Here is a 12,528-nt window from a genome sequence, read left to right on the forward strand (position 1 = left end):
CTGTAAATGATCAGATTAGTGACATATTGTGTTATTTTATATCATGATTCTCCTTAATACTGCTATAATTTGTAGTTTTTATGTCAAAAATGAATTGTAAAATGACATGAGTCACTCGTAGTGACAAAATCACAGACAATTATCACCAAACTCTGCAGTTCCCCTCAGGTCTATGGAGTGATTCAGGGTCTTTTACTTCATTGTCTGTTGTGATTTAATGGCCTGCAACTTCACTGTTTTGATTCCCTCTCACAGCTCTCATCAGTGTTGTTGCCAGATGCAGCAGTTTCTGGTATAATAGTGCTGAACTGTATGCTACCTACAGCAAACAAACACAGCAAGTAAAGAGCCAGATATTTAGCCTCAGGACACTCTAGAGTTGTTCTGTGTCAGTGGAGAGTAAAAAGAGCAGATTAAAATGAGACTGAATTTTAAACTAACAATCATCAGGTGGCCAGAAACACAATTTCAATAAATGCTAATGTTACTCTGTATCTGCCTGTTTCAGACAGCCTATTTAACAAGTCTAAACTGAATAACTAAACGACTTATCTGGTTATAAACTGGCTACAAATGGACAATGATACTGACAAAAAGACACTTTTTTTATTGGGCATTTTTGATCCAGTGTTGCCTAAAGGTTGTGTTTTAACCTGTTGACCACAAAAGTACAGCAAACCGAAAAAAAAAAAAAATTGAGGTCATGTTTCCAGAAAAGAGCAGTACAAGAGGTAAAACTGAGAGTGCAAGTGTGAGTGTAAAAGGCAGTGACAAGGGGGTTGATGTAAAGGTTGTGTATCTGAGTGAATTAGGAATCTGCGAGTGCAAGTGTGTGTGTGTGTGTGTGTGTGTGTGTGTGTGTGTGTGTGTGTGTGTGTGTGTGTGTGTGTGTGTGTGTGTGTGTGTTTGTGTGTGTGTGTTTGTGTGTGTGTGTGTGTGTGTGTGTGTGTGTTTGTGTGTCTGGCAGGCAGCAGGTGTGGCCTCTATCACCAGCTCCCAACCCCACCCACCTGTCCAGGGAATTGCCCAGCTGCCGTTGCCTAGCAACCCCTTCACTGTCTCCACGCTGACTCCTCACAGTCGAGGCACAAGGCTGTTGTTTTCCTAACCAATTAAAAATAAAAAACTTTATTACTTTTCATTGATTTCCCTTTGAGATATTAACTCCATCTTTTCCAACATTGATGTCATCCATTAAGTTATTAATAATGAGTTCCAACCAGCTCTCCCAAACTCTCATCTTTAGCCTGAGAGCAGAGATGAAGTAGTGCCTATAATAAGGTTGAATTTTCTAAAAATGAAACAGCTCATTAAAACACATATGCAGGGCAAAAGCCTTTGCATTTTATTCAAATTACATTTAAATGCACCCTTGGCTTTTTTCTCACATCATATTACACTTTAAAGTCAAGTAAAGACATACAGTGTTTTCTGAACCTGCATCTGTGATAATCTTTGTTCTGTTTTATGGCTATTTCTTAATGCTGACATCAATGAAAAAAAATGTGGATTGTAAGCATTCGGAGAGCAGTCCAAGTCACATGACATGATACAATATGATGAAGCATCTGTCAAGTCTGACTCCTGCCTGAAAAGCTCAAATGTCACTGCCATATCTGCTCATATTTATTATTTATTTTAGTATCTTGCAAGACAAACAAATTGATGTGTATGCTGCTGAGACTTCACTAAAGTGGAATAATTTTAAGAAAGTACATTAATGCAAAAATCTTGCATTATATTCCCCCCGCAGGCTGCCAAGCACAATTCATTTATTAATTCTTCTGGGCGAGTGCGTTACCCTGGCAACAAATGATTTCCAAGTTTAAAGTTTAATCAGCATCTCTCTCGCACAGTGTCTTCTTGGCAGCGATGATGGGACATGTGTTTTATCTCCACGTACGCGGACACCAGTACATTTTTCAGTGTCGAATCCAACTGTTATGAGGCAAGATGGAACATGATGGAAGATGGAAAAACCATCTTACAAGGGGTTTAATGTGACATGGATACAGTTCAGCTGGATTTCAGTATCTATCAGGAAAATTATATTGCTTTTAAAACAGATTTAAGTGACATCATTCATATCTTTTAAATTGTCAGTCACTGACATCAACATATTTGTCTTTGATAGATTACCATCAGACTTGACACAAAGCTTTTGTGGGTCACCACAAAACAAAAACACGTCTGTTCTCTTGCGCCACGGTCTCCGCCTCGGTGACTGTTGGCATGGTTGTGCCTTGTTGACTCAGTGAAAGAGAAGTGATGGCGAGTGTGTGTGATATAATGTCTCACTCAAGACAGGGGCAGCCTCAGTCCTCTCTGTGCACTGACTGATCACGTTACTATAAGTGAAAGCTATTCTGTCAGGAGGAGAAGTTATGACCCAGCAAAGGAGGGCCTTCAGGCATCCAGTGACAGGAATTTGGCTCTGGGGGGATCCATGGTGATTGGACATGAAGGGTCCGTAGCTGTCCTGTTAGATTTTTTTAACTTACAAAATCTTGTTTCCTTCTGACAAAATTAGGTTTTCACGTTTGTCCTTATGGAGTGAAGGGTGACAAAATGCACAACATTGCCTTTTTTTTTTAAAAACTGCATGTACACTTGTAATCAGTCACATACAGTAACAGGTAAGTCTGATTGATGTCTTATCTAGCCAATAATGTTTCTGTTACAAATATACTTTCAACCTCGATTGCCTCAGCTGCTCCCAAACTTCATGGACTTTACTAAATGTCAAATTTAGCCCAACAGAAAAAGGCTGTGGTTTCAGATGGTGTTAGGATGTCAAATGGTTTTGTCCATGTAATTTATCACATAGTAGATAAAGTAACCTTACCATGATGTTTTTACAAACCAAAAGTTAAAGGTAACATACTGCTAACATAATGCTAACATTACTCACAATGACAATCCTAACATGCCGATGTTAGCCAGAATAGTATTTACAATGTTCACCATCTGAGTTTAGCATACTAGTATTTGATTTTAAGCACCAAACCTTAATACTGAGGATAATGGGCATGTTATTAATTTGACAGGTATTAAGTCATTAGTGTAAGTTGATGGTGCCGTGTAGATAAAACGTTAAAGGATTGTTTTAAAAATTCATGCTGGGAGGGACATGAATGTTTCTACCACATTTCATGGCTCACCATTCCATAGCTGTCAAGACACATTCATTCAAAATCACAAATGTGTGTATATAAACCCAGGGGATCACCAAAATTACATTTTTGACAGCAATTTATCTACTAGTTGATGAGGCATTCATTTCAGACATTCAGGCCTCAATTAGATCACATTTCCAAAACCAAAACACAAAGAACAAGTGACCCTTCACGTGAATGTTGACGACTCCTCTTTGGAGACCAAGCCGCGTTCAATGGGTGTGCGACCCCGCTCCGACCTTGGATAAGCGGATGTATCTGGCAATGTCGCCTGATGCGGCCTCGCCAAATCTCTGTCGTTTTGATTAGCCTCACCGCTCAGTGAATCACAGACATGGGTCGACAGCAGCTCGCTTCCAAGCTCCTGTCTGACGCAGGCCACATCTTTGAAGGCAAAAGAGGGGAACAAACACATCTTTAGATGTGAAGGATCTGAGAGATCTATCAGAAAGAGAGAGGGAGAGAACAGAGGGGGAGTTATTGAGAAGAGGGATGGAGAGAGTGAATATGAAAGACAACAGAGGGAACATAAAAAGAGAGGGGGAGACAGGCAGGGTATAATGTAGACAACAGAGCAGGATCTGGCAGAGAGAACCTGGCATCCTTTGATCAAATTGTGAGTGTTTTCAGCAAGAAGCACATAAGAAGTCAACCAAACAGTGTCCTTCAACGCATTACATCCTTTTCATTCTCTAAGGGCATAATCCACAGAAACAATACATCAAACTGTACGTAAGTTAAATGTTTTATCTCAAAAGTGGACACAGAATATGAAAAAAGTGACATTTTTGGATGGATGACAGTAATAAATTGACACACTATCTTACCCTTGTTCAGTAGTTCAGAGATTCAAGTGTGAATAATTCAGGCTCTCCAAACCTAATGCAATGTGGCTGTGACAACTTTCTGAATATAGCTTGTGGCATGACCTCAGTGCTCTTCTATATTTAAAATGTTTTCTCTATTTTAAAGTGCATTTGAGACCCATAGCTGCCCCCTGAGCTCCATGCAGCTATCACAGTCATGTATGGTGTCTGCAACAGGTGTCCATACAAAGATTATAATAACACCGGAGTATCAACTACGATGAAAAGTCCCAACATCATCATCAGATCTCACATAAGAGATTTGTGTTGATCATCATATTAAAGTAAACAGAGGATGCTAACCCTGTTCCCAAAGCAAAGCACCCAGAGGAACAGAGTTACATGATGCTGTTAACTTAATCTTAAAAGCAGGTCATCCTATTGTGTGATTGAATTGTATCACTTGTATTACTACAGATATGTTACTATGCTTTTTACAGTACAAGTCAAAAGTCTTGATAGTCTTAGAATATTTGCAATTCCTTCTAGGTCAGAAATTTGAACATAATTGGTGGCAGGAGGACTTGTAGAGCATGTGGATGTATAATGTGTGAGTGAGATTACACACAGTCTGCAGCTTTTTTTGGAGTCAATGACAGTGTGACAGTGCTCTACATGTCAATTAAGGTACAGATCCTATGGGAAACATATTTACATTTTGAGAGAGGAGAGAGGAGGCTTGTAGCAACATTTTAAGGTATGTGCTTGGATAATTAAAACTCAGAGAACAAGATATATTCATATATTTTTTCTAGTTTAAAAATAATTGCTATTACGACACACTAGTGAGGTCTGAAAACTGCTTTAAAAGCCCTCACACTGAACCTGAATAGCTCCAGAAGTTATCACAACACAAAATACATCTTTGAAAACTCTGAGAAATGTTAAAGTTAGAGTGGGGTCTCTAGGGTAAGGGATGTCTGAGCAGTTGAGTTTCAAAGTTACAGAGGTTCGAACTGAGTTTGAGTTTGTAAATTTGGATGTTTAAAAATTAATATAAAGTCACTGCAATATGCGAGGAAACAGAAAAGTAATAACACACATCTGCTGTATGAGTGGCACAGTTTGACATTTGAATGTTTTTTTGATGTGCACAAAATGAAGTCATGTACTGCATATCAATTTACAGTCAGTGCCTCCTGTTCCAGTGCAGCAGAGGATGTTATCCCCTCTCTGTGTTGCCATGTTAGTCATCACTTTGCACTCCAACATTATGCAGTAAAAGCAAAATGTTGTACTTAGTCTGGACATACGAAAGTCTTTTTGTGGTGCCACTTCCTTTAAATTAAAAGTTGATCTGATGGTTGGCTGTATGTACAGAAACTTACTCATTTAATATGTAGCCTATATAGTAAACAGTATAACAAGTGTGTACAACCACTATGGTATGTTAAAGTACATAAATCAATCAATGTGCATCAGTCACATACTAACATTTAGTCCACTATTAGCACAAGTAGAGTGAACTGAACAAATAATAGTTACAGAGCAATATCCATCTAAAGTATACAAACATTAGCCATCATAACAGATACTGGTCATACCAGACCAAATAAGGCTGTAACACCATAATCCCTGAGTGTCTTGAACTGAGCAAATCTGTGTTTTACTGCTAATTGAATTGAGCTTTCATTTGAAAAAAAGGGGGAAAAAAAGCTGCACAGTCTAATTTGAGACTCATTAGCATTTGGTTACAATGGTAAAATGGATTAAATAAAAATCTTTTGGATATTTGATGAAAAAGTCTTCTTTCCTTATAAAGTCTCTCCTTCCAAAGCAATTTAGCTTGTGGCAGAGTCAGCAAGCAGAAGCAGGTGGTTTGCAGTTGCAGCTGCAGATTCACCGCCCAGCAGGTGCTGACACACATAATCCATCTGCACAGACTGTCTGTAAACACACACACACCTTTGTCAATTTTCTCTCTGTTTCTCTTGCGCTCCTTCTGTTTCTGAAAAGAGATTTTAATTCAATCATCATTCTCTTTTCAACCCTGACCTCATGAATTTGACAGGAGGGAATACATGGAGTCAAATTAAAGAAAGAAATGCACAGCAAGAGACCATTGCATTGGGAAACTCTGCAAAAAGGGATTCTCACTCCCCCTGCAGGCAGAATTGTATACATGCTGGCAATCAAATTTATACTCAAACTTCAAAAACAGGTGCAGAGAATCTTGAAAATTGTCAATGAGTGGGCAGTACATTTTATGAGTGTGAAATAAGTATCTATCACTTTTCTTCTTGTTTTTTAGTTTGTATGTGTTCTTCTGGGGCATAGCTATGTGTTTGAGCAATTTAGTAAATGTGCTGTGATCATTATAGTGGCAAACAACAGCACACGTCCAGTCTTCATGGCCACCACCTGCAACTAAACAATGGCATAATAATTAGCTTTGTTGGATTCATTATTTTACTTCAAGTATGTCATCAATCTCTGGTACACTGTGGTTTAATCATATGGCAAAAGTCCAACATTCTGTAAGTCTTCATTATTTGACACATCTATAAACTGTAAGCTGGTCATGGATGGATATTTGATACATACCTGATGGCACTGAAAGCTAACACTCTGTGCAGCTCCTTTGTTGGACTTTCAAAGCCTTCACTCTCCTGTATGGAAGCGGACTATCAAAATAAATGTTGACTTAGTTTTGAACAGAGGAGAGGACACACAGCCAGTACACACCAACTGGTAAGCACAATTTGTAAAAAAAAAAAAAAAAATCCTGACCGTACCACCTATGGTAAATAAAATATGTGATACCAAAATGTTCTGACTGCTGACATGATCCTACTATTGTCTTATGAATTAAGCCCTATATTTGCATGCATTTAAGTGAATGTGTTTGGCCTCTCAAATGGCTTGAAATACCCCTCTCCATCCACTCACAATACAGTTAGCATTATAACAATGTGTCTCCTTCAGTAACACCAGCTCACAAATCAGTGCTGCTGTGTTAGGACTGCCAGTGTAGAGGACCAGTACCACGCAGATTTATGAGACCACTTAAAAACTCTGCATGAGGTGAATGTAAACTATTGCTTATTTTTTTTATGACTTGCCAAAGTGACAAAGAGGACATCTTTAATTCGTATTGGCTGAGAGGGCGCTTAAGCTTTCAGAAACAAGCAGTGAAGAATAGTGTTACTGTTGTCTTAGACGGGGTGTGACCGCACACAATTTGTAACTTTTCTTACAAATACAGGTTTATTTTATACCTACTGAAAAAATGAAGTAAATGTAGAAATATATGAGGGCAGATGTATGCAACATGAGCAGTATTTATGATGCATGAATGTGCCTTTACTTGGGATGTTATATGGTGTAGCAATAGCAAACAAACCCAACCAAAAGGCTGGTGGAGAGAGAGAAGCTAGCAGCAGGCAGGTGAGCTGAATCTCCCTGATGACTCAACTCAACCCTCCAGGCTCCAGCAAGGAGAGACTATGCAGGGGAGCTTGTTCACATTTTCATTAGGCCTTTTTTTATGACAGATACCATTGTAGAATATGTCATAGTGAAAGAAGATGTAAATAACAACATTAATGATGGCTGGATTGCATTTAGCTGTTTCAGATGGAGGGTGCTGATGTTGTGCAATGTGCATGCTGGCTCACTGTCATGATTTCCTGGGCTACTTGAAAATAACTGAATCATTGTTGTGTTATAAATAACACCTGAGCTTTAAAGTAAATGCAGTAAAAAAAAAAAACTAATAGGAACTAGGAACATGACAGGAGCTAAAAATGCAGCTTTGTTTTTATCTTAGAGAAATCCTATGGTATCTTTTGTATGTATGCCCAACATACAGTACTGTACATGAGCCTAAAAGCCTCCACACATATTATCAACACTTTATGAGGATGTTCTCATGCTATTGTGCAAAATTGGAGCACATGGCGCCATCTTCTGACTATATTCTGTTACCTCACATTATGGTTATTACATAATCTGCACACTAGCTATGAAACCTATCAGGGAGGTTTAGAAGGTTATGAAAATGCCTAAAACCATTCTATTGTTATGATTAACAATGCAATATGCTGTATACCTAAAAGGCAATAAACAACACCACATCATTTGTACTGATATTTAATATTTAGACATGGGGCAACAGCCATTTTTACAGCACAATTTGCATAATTTATCAATACCTCCTGTATACAATCACAAAACCATGACAGTAGATTTTTTTTCTGTTTACTTACAAGTGAAAAACCAGACAGGTTTTACAAGCATAATCTTTGTACAGTCAGCATACATCATTGATAATTTTAAATTTTCTTCATAATTTCCCCCTCTATAACATTTTGTTCTATATCTTCCTCTACCTCATTTGTTTTTTTTTCTATAATAATATCTGGACACAAAAATAGTATGAACCACCAATGAAACATGCAACATCCAGTGTGAGCACATTTAAATTCTCCTGCAACTACTTGAGTTGTAGATAGACTTCTGTGTAGTTAGACTCTGGTAAACCTTTAGTGTTTGGTGTAAAGGGTCGGGTAAATCTGGGTCCATATAGACAGACATAAGGTCGTTTCTCAGTCTATTCACTGTACATCGATCAAGAGAAAAACAACTTCTTGTTACTTCTATGATCGCACGCCTTTTTTTTGTCTGCTAAAAGACCTATTGCTCCCAAACCCCAGTATAAAAAGCTATTTATTTACAATGTTGGAAATAGAGAGATGGCATCTCTGTGTGTGAAAGACCATGTGTTATTCTTTGTGTGTTAAAGTGTTCAAGAGATTTTAAAGTTGACATTTTTAGACAGACAACACTTAAAAGAAGAGATATGCATTTGAGCTAATGACATGCATGGACTTGGTATGAGGATGCTACACACACACAAGCACATGGATATAAAAATAATGAGAAAAAAAACACACTGACCTTAAAACTACTATTGTTTCAGGAATAATGTCCATTGATTACAATGTTGTTTTTTTGGTAGTTTCTCAAACACATAAAGGAAAATGAGACTATCCAAAGGGAGTGCATAAAAAGATGTGAATCATTTGAATAGGAATGTTTTTTTTTTCTCATCTTGATTCATAACCGCATGGAAATTTGAATCGGTGTGTGTACGTTTCCGTATGTGAGTGTGTGTTCCTGCACAAGGGCAATAAAGTTGGTTCTCTGAGTTTCAGGCCCTCTAAACATTGTAAACAAGCACTACATTGTGTATAAAAAGAAAATTTTATGTACACCTGATATGTACCATAAACAAATATAATACAACATATGAAATTGTCTCACAGGCAATAAATAAAGATTTATATCGCAATACAAAATTAAAAAAAAACAAACATATTAAAGCAATAACCATATTGTGGAGGACGTAAAAACAAAGTGCAAGAAAAAAAAAAAAAAACTTTATAAAAGTTTTACTGATGCAATGTTTCTCTCCCACAAAGTGTCACATTTCAGTACGTCATTTCTGGCAAGTCAAGATGCAGTTATCACCTTTTATACAGAAGATGTTGCATAGAAATCACTCAGATATTAAATGTAGTTTCACTGCTAAGTTTGACGTAAGTGAAAATGTTAATAAATAAACCAGCTGCCTCTTGACTCCCATACAAGCACACAGGATGACCTTTGTCAAGACAGTATGGGCATGATAGATTTCTTAAGACACAACATGTATGTTACGGGAAATATCAAGACAACACGGATATGACAAAAACAGCTGGAACGTAACATCAACATGCTGCTTTAATAGCATTGTCGTATCTTATAATAATAATAGTGCTTTATCATGGATAGTATCCGGGCTTTTGTTCGCTACAATTTCTCCAGATGTTGCTATAGCCTTTCTTTACCTCTCTAGTTCCTTACCTTGGAAAAAATAAAATAAAATCTCTGGCTATCTCATTGGAGGATAAAGACGTCAGTTTTACATTCTAAGCAAAAAAGTGCAAAATACCACAAAAGCGTGCGTTGTTGACTGCCCTTATGAACGAAAGCAGACTGGTAATGTGCTTGGATTTCACAATGTATTAAGAAAAACAAAAAGGTGAAAATCTCATATCTCACATTCTAAGGGGCATCGTGGATAAATAAAACTTCTATGTCACAATCATCAAGACTCGATTGTCTGTGATAAAGATATCTATATATCTATCTATATATGATATAATTAATTTCCAGCTATAACATTTTACTTCACTATATACAAATTGAACCTTAGAGGTTTTTTTTGTGCAGAACATGTGGCACTGCATACCAAATAGATAGACTCATGCGCACAATATATAGTGTCCAATTTGATATATATTAACTCTTTGACAACAATCAAACAATGATCATCATTTGATAGAACGCACTTAGGGAGAGAGAAGATGGGGTCCAAAGTGAACACATAGATGTTTTTGTTAATAAATTCAAAAACATGCCTGCGGAGATTTTTTTTTCTCTCTTGAACTGGAATGCTAGGTAGTGTGTTATAAAATATACTATGCTTCCCAGGATAGGTTAAGACTTAAATAATTGAGGAGAAGACAAATGATAGAACTCTACGCTAATATCATAATACAAAAATAAATAAGAGGTCTCCGTAGCGGAGTCTTCAATATTTCATTCCCAAAATGCTTTGTAAATCAATAAAACTCTGCGGATCATAATAAAGCGATGAGGAGAGTCCATTAAAGAATCTTTCATGGATAAAACATCTAAATAAATAAATCTACATGTGTGTCCATTCCCTGTATCTATTAAAATGTTCTCTTCTGTGTGAATGAGTGTGTGCAAAATTGTTGTAAATAATCGTGTGTGTGTGTTGTGTGTGTGTGTGTGTGTGTGTGTGTGTGTGTGTGTTTCGTTAATGAAAGTGTGTAATACCTGGTTGATTCCGCACTTGACCTCTGATCTCCGCACTTGCGTTCTCCTCAGCCCTGGCTACACTACACTGTACATCCTGTAAACATGTGTTCATTTCCTGTAAACACACAACTACTTCCTCCACATGTGCCGCATGACAGAAATCACTTCAGATAATCATTATTCTTCTGCCTCTCTACCAAAACTCAAGCTTTTCGAGCCCTGAAACAAAGACTGAAGAAAGAGATATTTCGCTACCCCCAGTACCCAAACCACCCTTTATCCCCATCCCACAAGAGTGGATCAGAATCTCTCCTGTGCCCCTAAGGTTTAGTGTCTTTTTATGAGTGGATCTGAGCGGTGCTGGCGAGCAGCTTGTGCCAGCTCACCACTCGCTTGCGTAGGTCGACTTTGTCCAGCCACACATAGGCCTCACCGATCAACGTCTTCTTTACAAACTTTCCCCCGTTGGACACCAGGAACAACTGATGTGGGAAGAATGAAACAGTGTGTCATATAACTGAATCCACCATGTTTACAAGAGACTGGAGCATGAATGATCAAATATAAAACTGGATGAAGAATATGATCAGTCACTTTGTGAGATAAGATCACCAGACACACCAACTATTTTAACAATCAAATAATCACTTTAGTAGTTTTTTAAACAAAAATGCAGAACATATGCTAGTTTCAGCTTCTCAAATGTGAAGATTTCCTTCATCACACATGATAGTAAATGGAATATCTTTGGATTTTGACTGTTGTTTGAACAAAACCAGACATATGAATACATCGCCAAGAACTTATACAGACCTTTTTTACAATTTTAGTCATTTTATACACAAAACAATTATTAAATTAATTTAGATATAAATCAGCAGATTAATCAATAATCTAAATGATTGTGAGTTGCAGCCCTAATTGATTTAATTAACTGTCTCTCCTGCCATACTCCTAGCAGCTGGCAAATTTCATTGGACACCACATCACTAAATGTACCAATAAGACAAATAAAAACGTTAAGGCAGGCCTTCACTTATTATGGACCAACATAATGAGTGAAGGCCTGCAAAGGAAGGATGTAAACTTCTGTAAATTCCTTTATGGAACATCTTAAATGTTTCATTTCATCATTTAGGTCTTTTAATGGAGGGGTGGAGGTGGGAGGGAGAGTACCTGTAAAGAGTGTCCAGTTGGGTTCATGCAGAAGCGGAAGGTTTCATTGAAAGATGGTTCACGGTCATGACGACATACTCTGGTCTTTTTCTTGATAATCCTTTTCTGGGTTGCGATGTTCACCACATAAAGCTTCACATAAAGATCTGTGGGCAAGAACACACATCCATGAAATTGTTTTCATCCTATATCCCTGTTTTTTTATGCATAACTGATTGCTTCTGTTCCATACAATTTTTTGACTTTGTATGTTGTTGGTGTACATTTGTAACTCTACCCTGTAAAATCTGCCATGTTTTGTGTACAGTATACTGTTATCATCATGTTATGTTTTTAATGAAAGAATACAACCACAGTAATAAAAACCAAAACCACTTTGTGTGATAAAAAAATAATATGAAAGTACACTCTGTAGCCATATTATATGCAGACCTTGTTGTTCAATATATCTTTTTATAAAAACACACCAGAGAGGGAAA

General features: G+C 37.4%; 1 protein-coding gene across 1 annotated transcript in view; it reads right to left on the reverse strand.

The window, feature by feature from the left end:
* Nucleotides 1-11,211: 11,211 nt before the first annotated feature.
* Nucleotides 11,212-12,528, reverse strand: part of pcloa (piccolo presynaptic cytomatrix protein a) — a 53,069-nt gene continuing 51,752 nt past the window's right edge. Inside the window, exons 25-26 of the mRNA XM_062443813.1 lie at nt 12,050-12,195; nt 11,212-11,355 (exon numbers count right to left, since the gene is read on the reverse strand). Coding sequence (XP_062299797.1) covers nt 11,212-11,355; nt 12,050-12,195 — 290 coding nt within the window. The remainder of the gene's footprint in view (nt 11,356-12,049; nt 12,196-12,528) is intronic.

This window comes from Scomber scombrus, chromosome 22 (assembly GCF_963691925.1).
Source record: "Scomber scombrus chromosome 22, fScoSco1.1, whole genome shotgun sequence".
Lineage (NCBI taxonomy): Eukaryota > Metazoa > Chordata > Actinopteri > Scombriformes > Scombridae > Scomber > Scomber scombrus.